We start from the raw sequence: 17,448 nt of genomic DNA on the forward strand, positions 1-17,448 counted from the left end.
TAGAAACCTCCAGGCTCGGTTCTTGCGGGGGGCGGGCGTGGGGCGGAGGGATTTCCGGCGGCAGCACAGGCTGCGTCTAAGCATCTAAGCGTGGGGAGAGGCCGGCCCCAGCCTGCAGGACGCAGGACTGCCACGTCCCAAGAAGCCTGCGCGAGAGGTGAGCTTGCGTCTGGGTGGGGTGCAGCACCCCAGGTACCCCCACCCCTACCGGAGCCCACCCTCAAACAGCTTGTTCCCAGAGACCCGACAGGCAAGATTCCAAGGCCCAGCGCAGGAAAACGCCCCTTGGGACAATCTCACAGTATATATAACACGCTACCTCACCTTGAGGCGTGTTCTACAGCACCCCCCCCCCCCCCGCCCCCCGCATGCATGTGCACAGCGGAGCTGCAGCCCCCACCAGGACTGGCCGCCTGCAGTCTTAGGAGACAGGCCATTTGCCTTTGACTTTGTAGGTGGCTTCCAGAATATTCCTCCATCTGAGATTTCAAGAGAATGCACCACTTTACACATTGAAATTCAGTCCAGAACGTCTGTGGAACTCATTAACTTTGTAAAAGTGATACACCAGAGGCCACGGCGAGGCGAGCCACATGAAGCCACCTTCCTCACCCATGACAGACGTGACAGGCAGGACGGCCGGCGACGTAGCGTGTTGGGGGCACCTTCAGTGAGGCCCAGCACCCCGGGTGCCGTTCACAGTCTGTTGAAGTGGTGCTGGGTGAGCTGGACGGGGTTTAAAACCGGGACAGGGTGCTGTGTGCCCGCCATGACGTACCGGAACCTCAGGACCCGTCCTCTCTGTTCTCCGGCAGCTGCTGACCCCCCACCCCGCCCGAGGGAAGCGTGGTGTCCAGGTCTTTTAGGAAGTGGACCTTTTCCTTTGGCAGTGTCTGTAGAGGGAACAAGGCCACCCTACCCCCACCCCCAGGCCAGACTCCGGACTCCCTGCGGGACCACGGGACACTTCTGCTTAGCAGTCCCCGCCCGCCCTGCATTTCGTCAGGAAGTGTCCTCCACGCAGGCGGCAGCCTTGACTTCCCCGGAGCGCAGGGCTGAGAGGGGCCCGGCCACCCCGGCCTCTAGGAGACGTCCTCGCCGCTGCCCCATCCTCCAGACCCCTTCCTGACAGAGGGTCTTCCCAGGGAGCCATCTCCGGGCTCTGCCTACTATAGCTCTTGGGCCGTTTCCATCCAGTGAATGGACTAGCACAGTGATGAGCTGTTCCTGCTGACCTTTTTTTCAGATGCTTATGATGTTTTTAACCTCTCGTGAGTCCAGTTTTCCCAACATTCTTCGCCCCATCTGCCGACCGTGACCCCCAACGTAACAGACAAGACATCGTTAGAAACAGCTTTTCTTTACGAGAACCGACCTCCCGATGAGTCTGGCCGGGAGGGCGAGGCCAGTGGAGTGTTCCAGGGGCGCAGACAAGGGAGGCCGAGGCCAGTGTGGGGGCTGGGGCCCCCTGGGGGTGAGAGAGGTGTCCTAGCGGTTCCTAGACCATCACTGGCCTCCCGGACCTGCCGGATGCGGACTGGGAGCTGGCGGCGGTGCTCTGGTCCCGTGGGAGAGCGGGAGGCTGGCGGCACTACTCGTGCTGAGGGATGCCGCAGTGCCAGCCCGACTCCAGAGGGCGACAGCTGGGACTGGGTCCCCTGTGGCTCGGGGAATGAATCCAGAGAAGACCCTGAAGGCCCCTCGCTGTCCTCCACTGGCCTCCGGCCACGGCGACAGTGTGGACTCGGATCAGGCTTAGGGGTTGGACCCGGCGCCGCTCACCAGCTGTCACGCGGCCTCGCTGAGCTCGGCTCTCCTGTCTGACCAGGGCCCCTCCCCTGCAGGGCTGTGGCAGGGAAGAGGCGGTGCGTCTGAGCCCGGGGCACAGAGCTGACTCTGGCGTGGGGCGCCGAAGCTCCCGCCACCTGCGGAGCATCCCCCTCCCCCTGGGGGGCGCCGGCTTGCCCGCCCCCGCCCCCAGCAGACGGCCCTCCTCTGCAGGCACGCCAGCTGGGGCTGCGCGGCACGTTTGCTCTTAACGCGTCAGTAACTTGGTACCAGCTGCTCCGGCATCAGCTGCCTCCCTGCCAGGAGACTGCCTTCCTCCTGCTGCAAGGCCAAGTGTGAAAAGCAGGGAGCATGCCAGCCCCCTTCTCAGACAAACGTGCCCGTCGGGTCGCCCGCGGTCCTGCCGATCCTGACGGAGACCATCCCGGCTCCTTTGCTCACCGCACCCCTCAAGCCCACCTTGCTTGGGTTCAACCCAGTGTCCCTACCTCCTTCGGATCTGGGGCCCCCAGTCCCAGCTCAGTGCTGAGCTGGGTACCCGACTCTCCAGAAAGCATCCCCAGGGAAGAAGGGGCCGCCCTGACCACAGCGAGGGACAGGGACAGGACCCAAGAGGAGGAAACCCGGTTCTCCCGAGCTTCGCAGGGCCCTCGAGGGTCCAAACCCTGTGCTGACGCGCAGCAAGGCCGGGCCTGCAGTGGGGCCCTTCTGCCGCCCCTGCCCAGCGACCCGGCCCAGCGACCCGCTCCTCCATATCCACGGCTCCCTCTCTTCCCGCTGCAGCCCTGGGCCCAGCCTGCCACCCCCATTTTGCAGAGGAGGAGGAATGGGTTCAGAGGTAGGTGCCTACATGAGGCCGAGCAGCAAACACCCTCCACGCCCTGGGGCCGCGTGTGGATGGGTCGAGGGTGGGGAGGATTGGGACCAGCTGCTCTCTAAGCCTCTCTAGCCCCACCTGCTGACATCCTGGGACAACAGCCACCTGGGGGCAGCACGGAGAGCAAGCTCAAACGCTGGGAATGGTGAGGAGCTGGGAGGGGCCCTCAGGCCGGCAGCCCGCCCGCCGGAGGGAGGCGTCCTTTCCAGGGGCTGTTTCAGGTTCGGGGCTCCTCAGGGCTACGAGTTCGAGGTGGGTCCAGACCTCGTGCCACTCTGCCTGCTGTCCTGGAACAGAGGGGCCTGCGAGGAGCCAGACCCGCCCCCCTCGGAAGCGGCGCCCGAAAGCCTGAACTGCACGGGGGACATCGCGCTCAGCTGCCGGCTCATGTCCCAGTGACGTCCTCCCCGCCGGCCCAGGACGAGGTCAGCCGAGGGGCGCTGGTGCAGACCGGCAGGGGGCAGGAGCCCACCCAGGGGACACCCGGCCAGCCTGAGCTCAGCCCAGGAACAGCAACGTGCTGACGGCGCCCGGAGAGGGACCCCAGCTCTCAGCCCCCGGCCCGGGCCCCGCTCCGGAGGACCTGGAAAGCTCTGGGAAGAGACAGGGTGAGGGGGCCCAGGGAGGCCGCTGGGACAGGGGACCCCACTCCCACCAGCTCTGCCTGCCCCCCACACTGCGCGTTCCCGGAGCATCTGCTCTGTGCCAGGGAGGGCACCGGGCTTTTCCACGGACGTCGCCTCATCCTCGCGGCAGCCCCCCACGGGGGGCATCACCGTCCCCATTTTACGGGCAAGGAAGCCGAGACCTGGCAAGACGAAGACTTGCTCAAGACGTCTGAGTGTGTGAGGGGCAGAGCTGGGGCCAGAATCCAGACTGTGACCCTGTCCAGTGCCTCCAGCACCCACTGCCCCCCAACCTCCGCTGTGCCTGGAGAAACGGAGTCCAGCGGGGCTCCGAACAGCATGGCTGTCCGGCAGGCGCCTCAGGGCACGTGGCAGACTGACCCCTCTGTGACCAGCCCGCCTGCAGGCCCAGCACTGAGCATGGGCTGGGACCACGTCAGAGCAGGAACAGAAGACCCCATGAGAGGTCCGTTTCCTGGGCTAACAGGCCAGGGGCCCTCCGGCTGCCCCCTGGAGGCAGCGTGAGAACAGCCTCCGGCGCCTCACAGGACGGGATGTTCTCAGGAGAGCCTCAGCGGCAGACCTGTCCTGCTTCCGCCCTGCTCAGGTCTGGGGGTGGGGGAAGGGCTGACGTGGCCACCACCCGCCCCCACCGGGCTCACCGCCACTGGCTCTCTCCTGGCGGCCGGCTCTGCTGCTGGCAGAAAAGCTGTTCTGCTTACAACTAACAGCCTTCATTTACTCAAACGACCGGCCAGTCCCACAGGGGAACGACAGCCTGTGAACTTGCCCTTCTCACGCAGTTTGAGTCCTCAGACCTCGGGCTCTAAGCAGGTCACACGAAGCCTGAGCTCAGAGGCTCCCCAATACCCAGCCTTGCCCACCGCGCCCTGGCCAAGCAAAAGAGGAAGGAGAGGGAAGTCCAGGGGTGGGACAGGAAGTCCTGTCCTCCACTTCTCAGCCTTCGCCCTCCAGCAGCAACGCGATTGCCCGGCTGGGACAGGAGGCGGTGGAGCTGGCTGTGTGTGCGCCGAGGTGCTGGGGGAGGGCTCCAGGTGACGTGAGAGGATGGATCTCTGGGGGCAGCGCCCCTCTTCCTGGTGGCTCATCGTCCCTCTTCCACCCAAACTAGTGCAGGACAGAGGGCGAAGGGGCGCAGGAGCACGGAGCGGGGGCGGGGCCTCACTTGGAGCTGGGAGCCGCGCGGTCCGCACGCAGCGAGGTGGCCGCGGTGTAGTTCTGGAAGAGAGGCTGCAGGAACATGGCGACGGTGCCGAAGACACAGACGAAGACAAAGATCCAAAGGAACAGGCGGTCGATCACCATGGCGACGTACTTCCAGTCCTCGCTCACCTGGACAGCGGAGACAAAGGAGGCCCAAGGGACAGTCGCAGGGTGCAGGACAGGAGTGGACCGGGTATGAGCAGGCCTCGGCTCACACACACACACTCCCCTCTCCCCCCGCCCCAGAGTGACGCTTCCCAAGCATGGCTCCAGCCCTGCCTGCAGAAGAGCCTCGCGGGCCCCGCGGCCTTCGGGCCCATCCAAACGCCAAGTCTGGCCTCAAGACCCACTGTGACACTGTGAGCCTGCCCTCGTCCTTGCGCACACTGTGTCCCAGACTCACCGAACCCCACGCGTCCTCCCAGGCCTCTGTGTCCTTCGGTTTCCCCTTGGTCTGGGATCCGGGCCCTCCCTTTCCCTAACTGGTGAACTCCTACACATCCTTCAAAGCGCAGATCAAACGTCGCCTCTTCTGTGAGGGCTTTCCTGACCCCCGATCGGAATGAGCCACCGTCCCCTCAGGGTTCCTTTGGTACCAGAAACACATTTCCGTCACGGCATTTTCACTGCACTGTATTATCAGCTCAATGTGCATGTCTGTGTCTCTACGTGCTCCTAAGCCACAGGGACCCTGTCAGCGTCATCTCTGTGACCTCAGCGTCTGGAAAGCAGGGTGCCGGGGCTGGCGGTGAGTCAGTGCACGGACGGCTGCCTCTGCATCTCGTACGACTGCAGGGAGCCCCCCCAACACGCAGGCCCGCGGGCGAGCACCGGGCCCCAGGTGTGAACAAGTCAGCCCAAAAGACAGTGGCCTCTGGGGGCCTGAGCGCTGTCACACGGCCTCCCCTCGCCGCTGCCCTTCTAGGCTGAGTCTGGGCCTGACACGTGTCCGGCGGCCACCCGGCCAGCTGGGCATGGGACGGAGGCCACTGCACACTTCATTTACTCAGCAGCTGAATAATGACTCACTCATGTCACACGTGTGACTACCATGTACCTGGCAGCAGGCCAGCACTGGAGACCTCATGAGAGCAGGACAGACACACCCTGCGGAACAGTCTTCTCGGAGAGATGGACACAAAATAAGTAAAAACACAAAAATTACACAGTGGTGGTTGCTGATAAGGAAACAAAGGACTGAGACAGAGAGACGGAGAAGACAGAATTAAGGGTGTGGTCTGGGAAGGCCTTCGCGGAGGTGACATTTACGATAAGAGCCGACGAGTGAGAAGGAGCCAGCTGAGGCAAGAATACACCGCAGGAGGAAACAATCGGAAGAACCCAAACCCAGGGTCCTTCCGCCAGCCCGCGCCCTTCCAAAGCGTTTACACCGGGAATGACAAGGCCGAGGAGCGGCCTGGAAACGGAAGAGACAGATGACTAGATGGAATTCAAGATCTCGGACTGGGCGGGGACCCACGCAACAAAGGACGTCACCGAGAACACCGAGAACACCGGGGAAGTTTATGACGTTATTATTGTTTTAGGCGAGGCAGCCCTTGGTTGACTTCACAGATTGCAAGGACCTTGTCAGCTTACAATCCCTTACTTTTTATTTATTTTTTATGCCTGCAGCACCTGGTCTTCCCAGGTGGTCTCCCATCCAAGTGCTAACCAGGCCCGACCCTGCTTAGCTCCCGAGATCAGACGGGATCAGGCGTGTTCAGGGTGGCGTGGCTATAGATGAACACTGGGAAAATTTTAATATGGACTTTAGATATGGTATTGATGCTAAAATTCCTGAATTTGATCATTGAACCTGGGTTTGGCGAGAGTGTTTTTAGAGGAGACACACTGAGGTTTTGGGGCTGAAGGGCCACAATGTCTGCAACGTGCTCTCCAACAGTGCATGAGAAACTAATAATTTTTAAAAGGAAACAAAGAAGGGCATTCCAGGCATCGAGACCAATATGCGCAAAAGCCCTGAGGCAGGAAAGAGCTCAGCTTAGAACAGTCGAGGGGGTACGCCAGTGAGCTGAGGGAGGGGTGAAGGCACAGGTGAGGGGGAGACACTGGTCACTTGGATGCAGGTGCACAGGGGCTGAGTCGGGGAACCGCGAGGAGCCTCTGCCCTGGTCCTGGCAAGAGCTGACGGAGGCCGACAGCTGGGGGGCGGGGCAGGCTGGAGATGGCGAAGGCGGGTGAGGCTGAGGATCATTTGGAGGCTGCGCCCACAGGTCAGGCTTTCTGAGGATTTGGATGGTGGGGAAGGGGGGAAGGTAAGAAAGTGCGAAGTTGGGGATCGCGCCAGGATCTTGGTCTGAGCCACTGGGTGGAAGGCGATGCCATTCACTGGAAGACGGGAGACGAGGAGTCGGCAGGGGTGCACATCGAGCACTCAGCCTGGGACCTGTTAAGTTCGAGCTGCCTGTGAAGCGCCCAAGTAGGTCACTGCAGCCTCAGCGCCCAGCTCAGTAAACGCACATGACACGAGCGGACTGCAGCGGGGCAGGTGGCAGCCGTGACGCAGCTGGCTGAGCCCCCGCACTGCCTCCCCTACCCCCGCATTTCCCCCTCGGCCTCTGCCAGCTCTGAGGCTCCCACCCCGGCTCCTCCAGCCCCCACTTCCTCCATCGGGACCTGCTCCCTGGTCCAAGCCCCAGCTCCAGCCGGATTTCCTGCCCTCCTGGAAACAAAATTGCCAGGCTCTGAAGTCCCCCTCGGCCTCCCCCCAAACATTAGTGCAGGAGCCTGCCCTTCCTCAACCCCACAGTGGAATGGCAGCGTCCCAGTGGAACCCTCGCCAGTTACCATGGCAACATCTGAGCTGCAGCCGGGAACTAGCCAAGTACCTGGAGGCTGAGCACGGGGTGGGGCCAGCCATAGCCCAATGTAGGGGAATGTCAACTCGTCATCCTTGGCTCCCAGACACGGAGACCATGAGCGTCCCCCCTCTGTCCCCTTCTGGGGAGCTGCCCGCAGAAAAGGCGCACCGGGCAGGGAGCTGGGGGCGGGGGTGGAAGCCTTGGCCTGCGCCTGCCCCCGCCGCCATAAATGTTTCACGACGCCCTCCCTGCGACCCAGAGAGCAGAAACAGTGTGTGGATTTGGGTGTCCCCTCCCTGCCAGCGGGCTGGGGGAGCCTCTTAACCCCTCCCCACCCCACACACCCCTACCGCGGCCCTCAATCTCGCCCCTCTGGGGCGCACAAAGGCCTCAGACTCCGTTTGAGACGAGAATGCAAGCGGCAGGGAGGGACTCTCAGGAACACGGCCCCCAGGCTCGTCCCCTACCTGGCCACTCTCGTGACACGCATGGTACCCCGGACGCCAGTCCTCAGGAAGCCGCAAGATCAACCCGCACCTACTCCAACTTAGGCGGCGCCGCCTCCAGGGAGCCCCCGAGAGCCCCCCCACCCCCGAGAGCCCGGGGCGGACTCCCACGTCCCGCACCCTGGCCTCCCATCAGTGCCGCGCGTCTACACCGCGCGTCTACACCATGCGTCCACACCGCGCCGCTGCGGTCCAGACGCCAGGGCCCTGGCAGCCCCGCCCCTCCCACGCGCAGCCCCCGCCCCTCGCCTCACTCACGCTCTGGTCCTCGTCCTCGCTCCGCATGTGGTCCGCGATGAAGCGCACGCCGTCCACGGCCTCCCGGAGGCCGCAGCCACACGGCCCCGCGGGGCGCCCCAGGCCCGCTGCGGGCGCGGGCTCCGCCCCGAAGGCCCCCGCCAGGCCCTGGACCGAGGCGCGGTTGACGAAGCACGTGCAGGAGTCGGCGCCGGGGGCGTCGTGGAAGACCAGCGCGCCGCCCGCGCGCTCGCGCTCCAGCCGCCGCCGCCGCTGGCGCAGGCGCTGGCGCGCGCAGTGCCGCCGCGGCTGCTGCATGAAGAGCAGCGCGGGCAGCTTCTCCAGGAAGACGACCTTGACCCAGGGCGCCATGGTGTGCGTGGTGGGCGAGCGGTGGTGCACGTTGAGCACGCACACGCTGGTGACGATGGAGAAGGTGACCAGCACCATGGTGAACATGAGGTACTTGCCGACGAGCGGCACGTCGAGCGACGTGGGCGGCACGATCTTGGAGATGAGCAGCAGGAAGACGGTGAGCGCCAGCAGCACGGAGATGCACAGCGTCATCTTCTCGCCGCAGTCGGACGGCAGGTAGAAGACCAGGATGGCCAGCGAGGTGATGAGCACGCAGGGGATGATGAGGTTGATGGTGTAGAACAGCGGCTTGCGGCGGATGACGAAGTCGTAGGTGATGTCCACGTAGGTGGAGTCGTCTGGGTTCTCGTTGCGCCGGCCGGGCAGCGCCACGATGTCCCACTCGCCGCTGGGCGTGAAGTCGTCCAGACTGGCCATGTCACTCTTGAGCACCAGGTCGATCTCGGTGCGGTCGTAGGTCCACGAGCGGAACTTCATGGTGCAGTTCTGCTGGTCGAACGGGAAGTGCTTCACTTCGATCTTGCACGCGCTCTTGTAGATGGCCGGGGGCAGCCAGAAGATGCTGCCGTCATAGGACACCACGGCATTGGAGTAGAAGGACACCTCGTACATGCCGTCAGCACTGCCAAGGGGGAGCACGGTCAACCCCGGCCTGAAGCTCCTCCGCCCCGTCAGCCCCGGCCTGAAGCTCCTCCGCCCCACCCAGCTGGTTGCTCCCATCAGGGTGGACAACTGGGAGGCACCCCAAGCCACGGAGAGGGCGGGGCATGTGGGAGCACGAGATGGTCCCACTAGTGGCTTTGTATCTTGGGGGTAAGGGGACTTTCAGGAGAGGGGATGGAGCCTACAGGAGACACTGGGACCTCCGGGTCTCCGACCTGGCCTAAGCATCCAGGATGGCTTTTCTTGAATCAGTTTTTATTTTTTTTGGGGGGGGGGTTAGGGGGCGAGGGCTGTGGATCCCTATTTGTCTCCCACTGCAGCCTCAAACTGCAGGGACTTCTCATTGGCTGGGAAGGGGCTGGCCCTGGGCCAAGTCAACCTTAGCTGTCTGCATTACTCCGCAGTGGTCTGGGTCTGTCTGTCCATCAGAGTGGTGACTGCATCTATGCCAATGAAAAGTCCCTTCCCCCCCTCCCGGCATGAGCTAATTTACTTTCGACAAGACCCCTTCCCTCCCTAAGTACTCCCACGGTTCCCCCCGGCTTTGCCATTGCTCCAAGGTCACCTACTTATTGTACAGGACCACATCTGGGAGCCAGATGTGTTTGGAAGGGAGTCGAACTTTCTTCATGTTGTCAAATTCCTCAGGCTTCCAAGTGAGACGGTAATCCTCCCACTCCTGGGAAGAGGAAGAGAGCAAGGCAGCAGCAACCTCGCCCTGGGAGGGCTCAAGGTCAAAGACAGGGACAGGAGGTGCCCATCTGGCTTGGGGGATCAAGGTCAAAGATAGGGATAGGAGGGGGCCCACCTGGCTTGAGGAACCTTTGAAAAGCCATCATTTCCCCCCCCCCCCCAGTGACTTCTCTGCCCAGCAAATGTGGCTCATAAAAGATTTTCTCATTTAATTGGCACAGCTAAGCCAAGATATTTGAATCCATAGTTCACAAATGAGAAAATAAATCTTGTAGAGTTTAATACATTCAAGTCACAGCTGGTGAGTGGAAGAACCAAGATTCAAATCCAGGCTACTTAGGACTCCCAAGTCTATACTTTTCTGCCTCCCTTGAGGAGCTTAAAAAAAAGAAAAGCATATATGAAAAGAAAAGAAAGAAAGAAAGAAAGAAAGAAAGAAAGGGAAAATAAAAAAGAAAAGAGGAAAGAAAAGAAAAGAAAAGAAAAAAGAAAAGAAAAGAAAAGAAAAGAAAAAAAAAGAAAAGAAAAGAAAAGAAAAAGGAGGAAAGAGAAGACTGGGGCGTGGTGGGAAGAGCACCAACCTGGGTTAGCCACACATTGGTGGTCATGATCTGCTCCCGCTCATGCTGCGGGGGAGAAGAGAAGCTGCTGAGAGGGCACCGCCCCCCCGCCCTGGCCCGTGTGCCCACTGCCGCCACGCACGGCCCCTCCCCCACCTCCCAGGCCGTGGGGGCTGCAGGGGAGTAAGCACAGACATGAACACGTGCCAGCTGTGCTGACTTCAGCAGCTGAGCAGAGGGATTGGGACCCGCACTCACCACACTGATGAGCTGGGCTAGTGATACCATGAGCTGTACTGTCACCAGCTCAGAGCCATTGGTGGCTGGGCGGATGAGCTTGTTGTAGCGGGAGGGGTCCAGGAGATGCTCCACCAGCCGCTCCTCTGTGTCTGTACCACAGACTCCTGGGCAGGGGGTAGAGGCAGGAGGTAAGTAAGTAGGCAGGCAAGTGGGACAGCCCAGGCCCAAACGAGAGGCTGTAGCTTCCCACAGCCACAACCCTAAGGACCAGCAAAATGCTTAGGTCACCCCATGGAGGCCCCTCCCTGAGGGCACTGGCCCAGGAGCCCAGCCAGCCCTGCGCAGATGCCTCCAGGCTGAGTCCATTCTGCAAGGGCTGGTGGCGACCCGCAACTCCTGCGCGGCCTCAGAGGGTTCTATCAGGAGACGGGGCTTCCGTGTCCGTGGCTTCCCTAGAAGATGCTATGATTCGGGGAAGTTTTGGGGGACGGTCAAAGGGAAAGTTATTCATGCTCCACCATACACACTTCCCCCTCGGGCAGTGCCCGTCTACCTGTACAAGTCACACTATGCATCTCCACATGTGACTGGCCACAACCCCGCCCCCACGCTCAAAGGCTTGGAGAAGACTCAGCGGGCTGCCTAAGCTGCGGGTCAGGGCACATATTTCATTTCAAATTTCACATATACAGGAGCCCCTCGCCCCCTCGACGAGACAACGCGCAGGTGTGGAAGGCTCACTGGTTGCACACTACCTTTGCACCTGCCCTTCACATCGTATCTCCTCGATGTTGCACAAAATTGCCCCACCCCCGCAGAGAGCTCCTCCCCGGCCCTCAGCCCCGCAGAGCTTCTCCCCTTCCAAGTCTCCTGTCCCAGCTGAAAAGCCACCTCTCTCTCCCGTCCGCCTTGACCCTGTGGGTGACCAGAATCGGGAGCCCCATGTCGGGGTCGGGATGTGATGGAGAGCCATGGGAGGGTGCCGACCACATAGATTTGTTGAGATAACATTTCGCAGGAAGTCAAATGGCCTCTCAGCTGCAATCTGCGGTCCTGCTTCCCGAGAAAGCCTGGGGAGACCCTCCCTTCCCACCCCCCCTCCCCCCCCCCCCGCCCTCCTTCCTGTCTTTGCCCATGCCCTCCACCCCCCCCCTTCCCGCTTTCTATCTCTTCCTTGCAGCACTTACTCCTTAGGGCACGTCCTCCCACGCTCGGCCTCCAGGGGCCCCCTGCAGACCCAAGGATCTCTCCTTATGCCCCAGCAGCCTCCCCCACCTCTGGGAATGTCTCCCCTCCACCTCCGAGCCCGCCCGGCGTGAGGCAAAGCCCGAAGACCTGTCGTCACCTGCGCACAGTCCGAGGAGGCCGAGGCCGAGGAGCAGCGCCGTGGGGCCGGAGCGCCCGGCCATGCTGCGGGCATCGCTCGCCGCCTGGCCCGGAGTCTGCGGAGCGCGCCGCGGGCGGCAGGGCCGCGGGCCGGCGCTGTCCGTGGTGCTGAAGCCGCGCCCGCGCCGCCGCGCCCGGCCGGGACCCGGGACCGGGCCGGGTGGTGGTCGCGGTCCTCGGCGCTCAAGCCGCGCGCTGCGGAAAGGAAGCGGCTTCTCGCGTCTCCTGTCGGCGCGGCGGAGGCTTTTCCGCTGTCTTCCCGGGAAAGCGATCGCCGACGGCGGGGGGCGGAGTCTCCGCCCCGGAGGCGGAAGCGCTGGGTCCCGGAAAAAAGGGGTCTTCGGGGGGATGTTCTTCTGCTGGTCCCGCTTATGAGACGCGAAAAAGGGCGGCTCACGGGGCGGTGGAGGGGTGCTGAAGCCCCAAAGCTGGGTCAGAACCTAGAGGTTGTCTGAAACGGGCGGGCAGAAACAACGCGACACGACAAATAGGTCAGGACCCGCTTAGCGCAGAGGACAGAGGGCCAGCCAGATGAAGACGCGGAGGTCGGGAGGAGTTTCTGGGGGCCCCTCTGCCCTTTTTTTCTCGTACCAAACCTAACCGGTCCTGCCTCCTGGAAGGCTGGGAAGGGGGAGGGGGCGCTGCGTGTTTGCTATTTTAATGGATTTGGAGTCTAGGAAGACGGTCCCCTCACCTGTCCACTCCGTAAACTCCCTAAAAGGCCAAGCTTCCTGTCCTCCCCCCAAGAGGCCTAAGGTGGGGACCTCTGGACACAGCCTGAAGAGAAGGTAAATTGAACGTCTCGAAGAGAGGAGCGTAAGTGGCTCTCGCCCGCCAGCCTTCTTCGCCCCGGCGCCCTTCCACTCAGTCTCTGGCTTCTGTGTGACAAGGGGGATCAGAGGACCATTTCACAGAGGCCAGCCTGAGAATTAAGCTAACACAAAGGACAGCAAAGATGAGAGACACACACACAGAGGTGTCAAAATTCAATGACATCTTTGATCTTGAAAGCCCTGAACTTTTAGCTTCTGAACCAATAAAGGTTTCCTTTTTTCTTAGGTGGATTCTGTCACTTTCAACCAAAAGATTCCTGCCTGCAGCGGCCGCATCGTACATCAAGGCTCTGTCTTATTCCATCTCCGCTTATTTCTTCAATCTCATCTGGGCCACCACCGCCAGTTCCACACCAGCTAGCTACTGGCAATGTCTTTAAGATCCTCGACCGCTCTGTCCCCTCTCATCTTCCATACTTCGGGGCCTTGTAAACATGTAACCCCATTGGCCCTTTTGTTACCCATTTCCCCTCAACCACCTTCTACCTAACTGTGAACATCTGGCAGAAATATCAGTTCCTCAAGGAAGCTGTTCCTGACCAAGGGCTAGGCCAGGTGCCCCACTGTGTTCCCAGAGGATGTCCAATGAATCGGCCTAGGGCTACGGCTGCCTTTCCCACTAGATCACGAACCAACACAGCCTGACACATCACGAGAGCTCACAAATAAGGGAAACGGCTAGTACACGACTGACAGCCTTCAACGTGTAGGCGGAAATTCCACTCTGAAGGCTCAGCTAAAAGCAACTGAGTTAGCACGTCCTTAGTTCTCGGAACTGCGGAGGAAGAGCAGGACAAGTGCCAGAAGAGGAGGACCGCAGAGGATGCGGGATGACAGGCCCCTACTGCACGTGGGGGTGGCCGTAAGTCTGCACCACAAGCCCCAGGGCATGTGCACGCGTGAAGATGTAATAATCTCAGAAGAATTAAAGAAATCCTGAAACCCAGGAAAGGAGTGCAGAATAAAAGTCTGCGGAATAGGCAAGGAATGTGTGCGGTCATGCCGCCTAGGGAAAGGACCAAAGGTAAGAAGAAGACCCACATCTGTCAGGTATCTACCGCAAAGGTGTTGAGGGCACAGTGATCAGAAAGACCTAGTACCAGCTATAAAGGAGATCACAGTTTGGCAGCCAAGACATCACACAGTGCGGCGGCTGCTTAGTAGCGATATAAATGAAGAGCCATGGAAGCACGGAGGAGGGCGAGGTTCATAGTGCCTGAGCGCCTAGAGGGGATGGAGATGAAAACTTGAGATTTGAAAGATGAGAAAGCCAGCGAGACAAGAGGGGTTTAAAGGCATTTCGGATTCCTGAAAGAGAGAGACAAGGAGGTTTACGTGTAGGTCGTACTTAGTGCTTTCCTCTTTTGGTGGATGCTGGGTGATCGAAGGAGGCTGTGACAGTCTTCTTTCCTGAAAACCTCTCCCTGGAGTGGTGGCTTGTCTCTGGTTTGGCAGAGCTGAGCTTCGTTTGCTTGCTTGAGGTCCTTGGTTGCTCCCTGGTGCTCCCTTCAGGCCGGTCCAGGCAGCCTGCTCACCTTGGCCTCTACCTTCTCTTTTCAAATTCCCCAGCGTTTACTTCAAGATTAATTCCAGCCTGGCAGGGAGCGAGTCCTCTCAGCACAACCACCCAGTGGCCAAGGAGAGATGGAACACCCTCTCTCCCCTGTGTCTCCCACACATGCTCCTTCCACATCCTCCAGCGAGAAGGTCAGCTAGAGAGAGAGAGGCCAGGTCCAGGACAACGCACAGTGATGACAGATGTAGAAGTATCAGCCCTGAGGAAAAATAGGGACCAGGCAATTTAGTGACACTCCCTTTGCCTCTGGCGATAAGGAACATTTTTCTCTTGAAAGGCATTACAATCAATTTACCTCCAAATGACACTTAGATACACATATAAAAATTACATAAATTATAAGTGTACAGCTAGATAGATTTTTCACAACATGAACACAGCCATTTAATTCCCACCCAGATTTTAAAAAAATGGACTACTACTAGTATCTGGGAGTCATCATTAGGTCCCCCCCGAGTCATTATTCCCTCCTCTTCAAAAACAACATGGCGAGGGTGGGGAGGAAGGGGAGCGACTGCTCACTGGGTAATTTTACTTTTTAAAAAGGAGCCCACTGTAACATAGCTTTGTAACCTTCCTTTTTCATTTACTATTTCTCAAACATCTAAATATCAATAAGTATTCCTTGATGACTATTTTTAACAGTTGCACAGTATTCCATTGTGGGTACATTTTGTACATACCTTTAATAATTTCCAAGTGAAACTGCTGGGTCAGAGGTTTTAAAGTTTATGACTATTTAATTATGTGTTGCTAAATTGACCTCCAGAAAGAGTGATACTGTCAGGCTCACTTTGGGGCCTCAGGCTAAAGCTCGAGGCCAGTATCTTCGCAATCTTCTATGCTGAGCTCTCTCCTCTTCTAAATCATTCCTCCTTTGTCTTAGGGCCTTTCTTCTCAACCTCTTTCTACTCCAGGGCCTAGATCTTTCAGACTGTTACCTCCGCTTCCATCTAAGTAACTTCTACTTTCACATTCTTTCTTAGGATTCATCCTAATTTCACCCTTCCAGGCCCTTACCTTTCTCGATCCCTATTGTCTGTAGCACTGTATTACAGTTGATTATATCTGGCTCCAGTTCATCCATTACCATGTGCTCCTGAGGGCAGGAATAAGAAAAACAACAAAAATGATAGAGTAGCAGCTGCCATGTAAGAAGCCCCTTCTTTGTGCCAGGAATGAGGCCAGGTGCCCACCACAGGGACTATATCTTATTTGTCTCTGCATCCCCAGTGCCCACCTCAGTTCCTGGCAAAGTGCAAGTGCTCAGGATGTATTTGTTGAGCCGATGACAGATTGATATGCTTCTGGGAGCGAGTCAAAGGAAAAGGCTGCTCACTCTACCCCTGATAAACATATCTGCTCATTCTGATAACACATGACCTTTGGAAGGGAAAAAAAAAGTGCCTACAATCCATTTTGTATACAGCAGCCAGAATGTTCTTTTAAAGTTTAAAATCAGATCATGCCACGCATAGCTTAAAATCTTTCAATGTTTTCCCACTGTACTTTGAATAAAACCCAAATAACTTACTGCGGTCTCCATAATCCAGTCCCTGCTTTCTTCACTGGCCTCACTCCTACCCTTCCTTTCGCTAGACTCAAGGTATGCTGACCTCTGTTTTTTAAAAACCAAGTTTATTTACGATGTGCACTTAATCCTCCCAACAGCCTTATGAGGTAGGTACTATTATGATCTCCACATTACAGACGCGGAAACTGAAGTGCGCACGGGCTAAGTCACCCCATTAACAGCTGGCAGAGCTGGGGTTTAAAGTCCATGCTCTCTCTCAGCCAGTGCATCATTAACTTCCTTCTTCCAGACCGTGCCACCTTCAATCTCACTTGGGGTCTCTGAGGTTGCTGCTCTCTGAGGAATGCTCTCTCCCAGCCCCCGCCAGGCCCGCCTTCTCTTCATCAGATCTCAGCTCAAGCACTGCCTCCCTAAGGAGACCTCCCCTGACTCCTGGACTTAAAAGTAACCCCCAGGGGCTGTCTATCATGTGACACTACTTTAATTCCTTGTATCTACTTAACCAGTCTGATCATCTGGCCATTCATTCGTCTAGTATCTGACTCTTTGCACTAGAATGTAAGCGCCATGAGAGCGCTGAGTTGGCCCTGCCTAGTTCCCCGAGCCCTACCACAGGCTCACGCCTGCCCTTGGCAGAGGAACGCCAGCTTCTGGGCTCTGCAACCAGCTTTGTCCTTTGCGATAGTGCCACCTAGTGAGGGCCCGGAGGCACTGCCGCCTACTCTGGCAACTGTCAAGACCACTGCGACAAGGTGTTGGCCGGTTAGGTTTGATACGGTGAACGTGGTCCGCCCGAGCCCGTCCCCTTCCATTCCACCGCCAGGCTAATGATTCAGACTAGAGATGCCCTCCTTCCGTGAAACTGCAGAGGAAGCCCAGGACGCCCCTTCTCCAGCCTCGTCCAGATCTCTGGGGTCTGATAAGCGCAAAAGGTCAGCTACCGACTACCCTCCACTCATGAGGGACCAGCGATCTATCTATCCATCACAGGGCGCTGCATGGCGTCCTCGCATCGAATCCTTGGCAGTAGGCAAAGCAGGCATTACCTGCATCAGAGAGTCATTGTACAGATGAGGAAACTGCGGACAGGTGGTTTACCCAAGGTCATACAACGAACTAGCGGCAGGGCCGGGGCGCGAATCCACGCCGCTGGCCGGGCCTCGGCTCCTTCCCCAACCACACGCCCCTCGTTCGGTGCGGAAACAGAGCTTGCCCACCCCCACGGGGACACGGGATCGGGGACCAGCGAGGGGCCGCAGGGTAAAGGCGACACAGTGGCGACCGCAGCTCTCCCCCTCTTCCTTCGCTGCCCACCGAGCGCCTGGCACGCTCGCCGCAGCGGGGAGGCGGGGAACCCGACCCAGGGCAGGCAACAGGGTCCCGCGCAGGGAGCCCCTGGGAGCACGCGGCGCCGGGTCACGTGAGAGGGGAGCGCCGGCGCGCGCGCACGCACGCCGTACGTAAGCACGCACGGAGGCGCTGAAAGCGGCGAGCCCGAAGCCCTG

At 59.2% G+C, this 17,448-nt stretch overlaps 1 protein-coding gene and 1 pseudogene across 9 annotated transcripts; both read right to left on the minus strand.

The window, feature by feature from the left end:
* Positions 1–3,983: 3,983 nt before the first annotated feature.
* On the minus strand, positions 3,984–17,311 carry CHRNB2 (cholinergic receptor nicotinic beta 2 subunit). Of its 9 annotated transcripts, none has more exons than XM_036234857.1 (9): positions 16,990–17,311; positions 15,650–15,792; positions 15,430–15,508; positions 11,960–14,608; positions 10,633–10,778; positions 10,396–10,440; positions 9,691–9,800; positions 8,105–9,080; positions 3,984–4,644 (listed from the first exon to the last, which is right to left on the minus strand). In XM_036234857.1, the coding sequence occupies exons 4-9, from the start codon at positions 12,021–12,023 to the stop codon at positions 4,474–4,476; spliced, it is 1,512 nt and encodes a 503-aa protein (XP_036090750.1). In that variant the 5' UTR covers positions 12,024–14,608; positions 15,430–15,508; positions 15,650–15,792; positions 16,990–17,311; the 3' UTR covers positions 3,984–4,473. The 9 variants fall into 9 exon arrangements, with proteins under 9 accessions (XP_036090750.1, XP_036090755.1, XP_036090754.1 ...); XM_036234862.1 differs by having other exon boundaries at positions 11,960–12,451; positions 14,182–14,608; positions 15,650–17,311; XM_036234861.1 differs by having other exon boundaries at positions 11,960–12,878; positions 14,182–14,608; positions 15,650–17,311.
* LOC118613236 lies at positions 6,142–6,260 on the minus strand (annotated as a pseudogene).
* Positions 17,312–17,448: the final 137 nt, after the last annotated feature.

This window comes from Rousettus aegyptiacus, unplaced genomic scaffold (assembly GCF_014176215.1).
Source record: "Rousettus aegyptiacus isolate mRouAeg1 unplaced genomic scaffold, mRouAeg1.p scaffold_m13_p_17, whole genome shotgun sequence".
NCBI classification, from domain to species: Eukaryota; Metazoa; Chordata; class Mammalia; order Chiroptera; family Pteropodidae; genus Rousettus; species Rousettus aegyptiacus.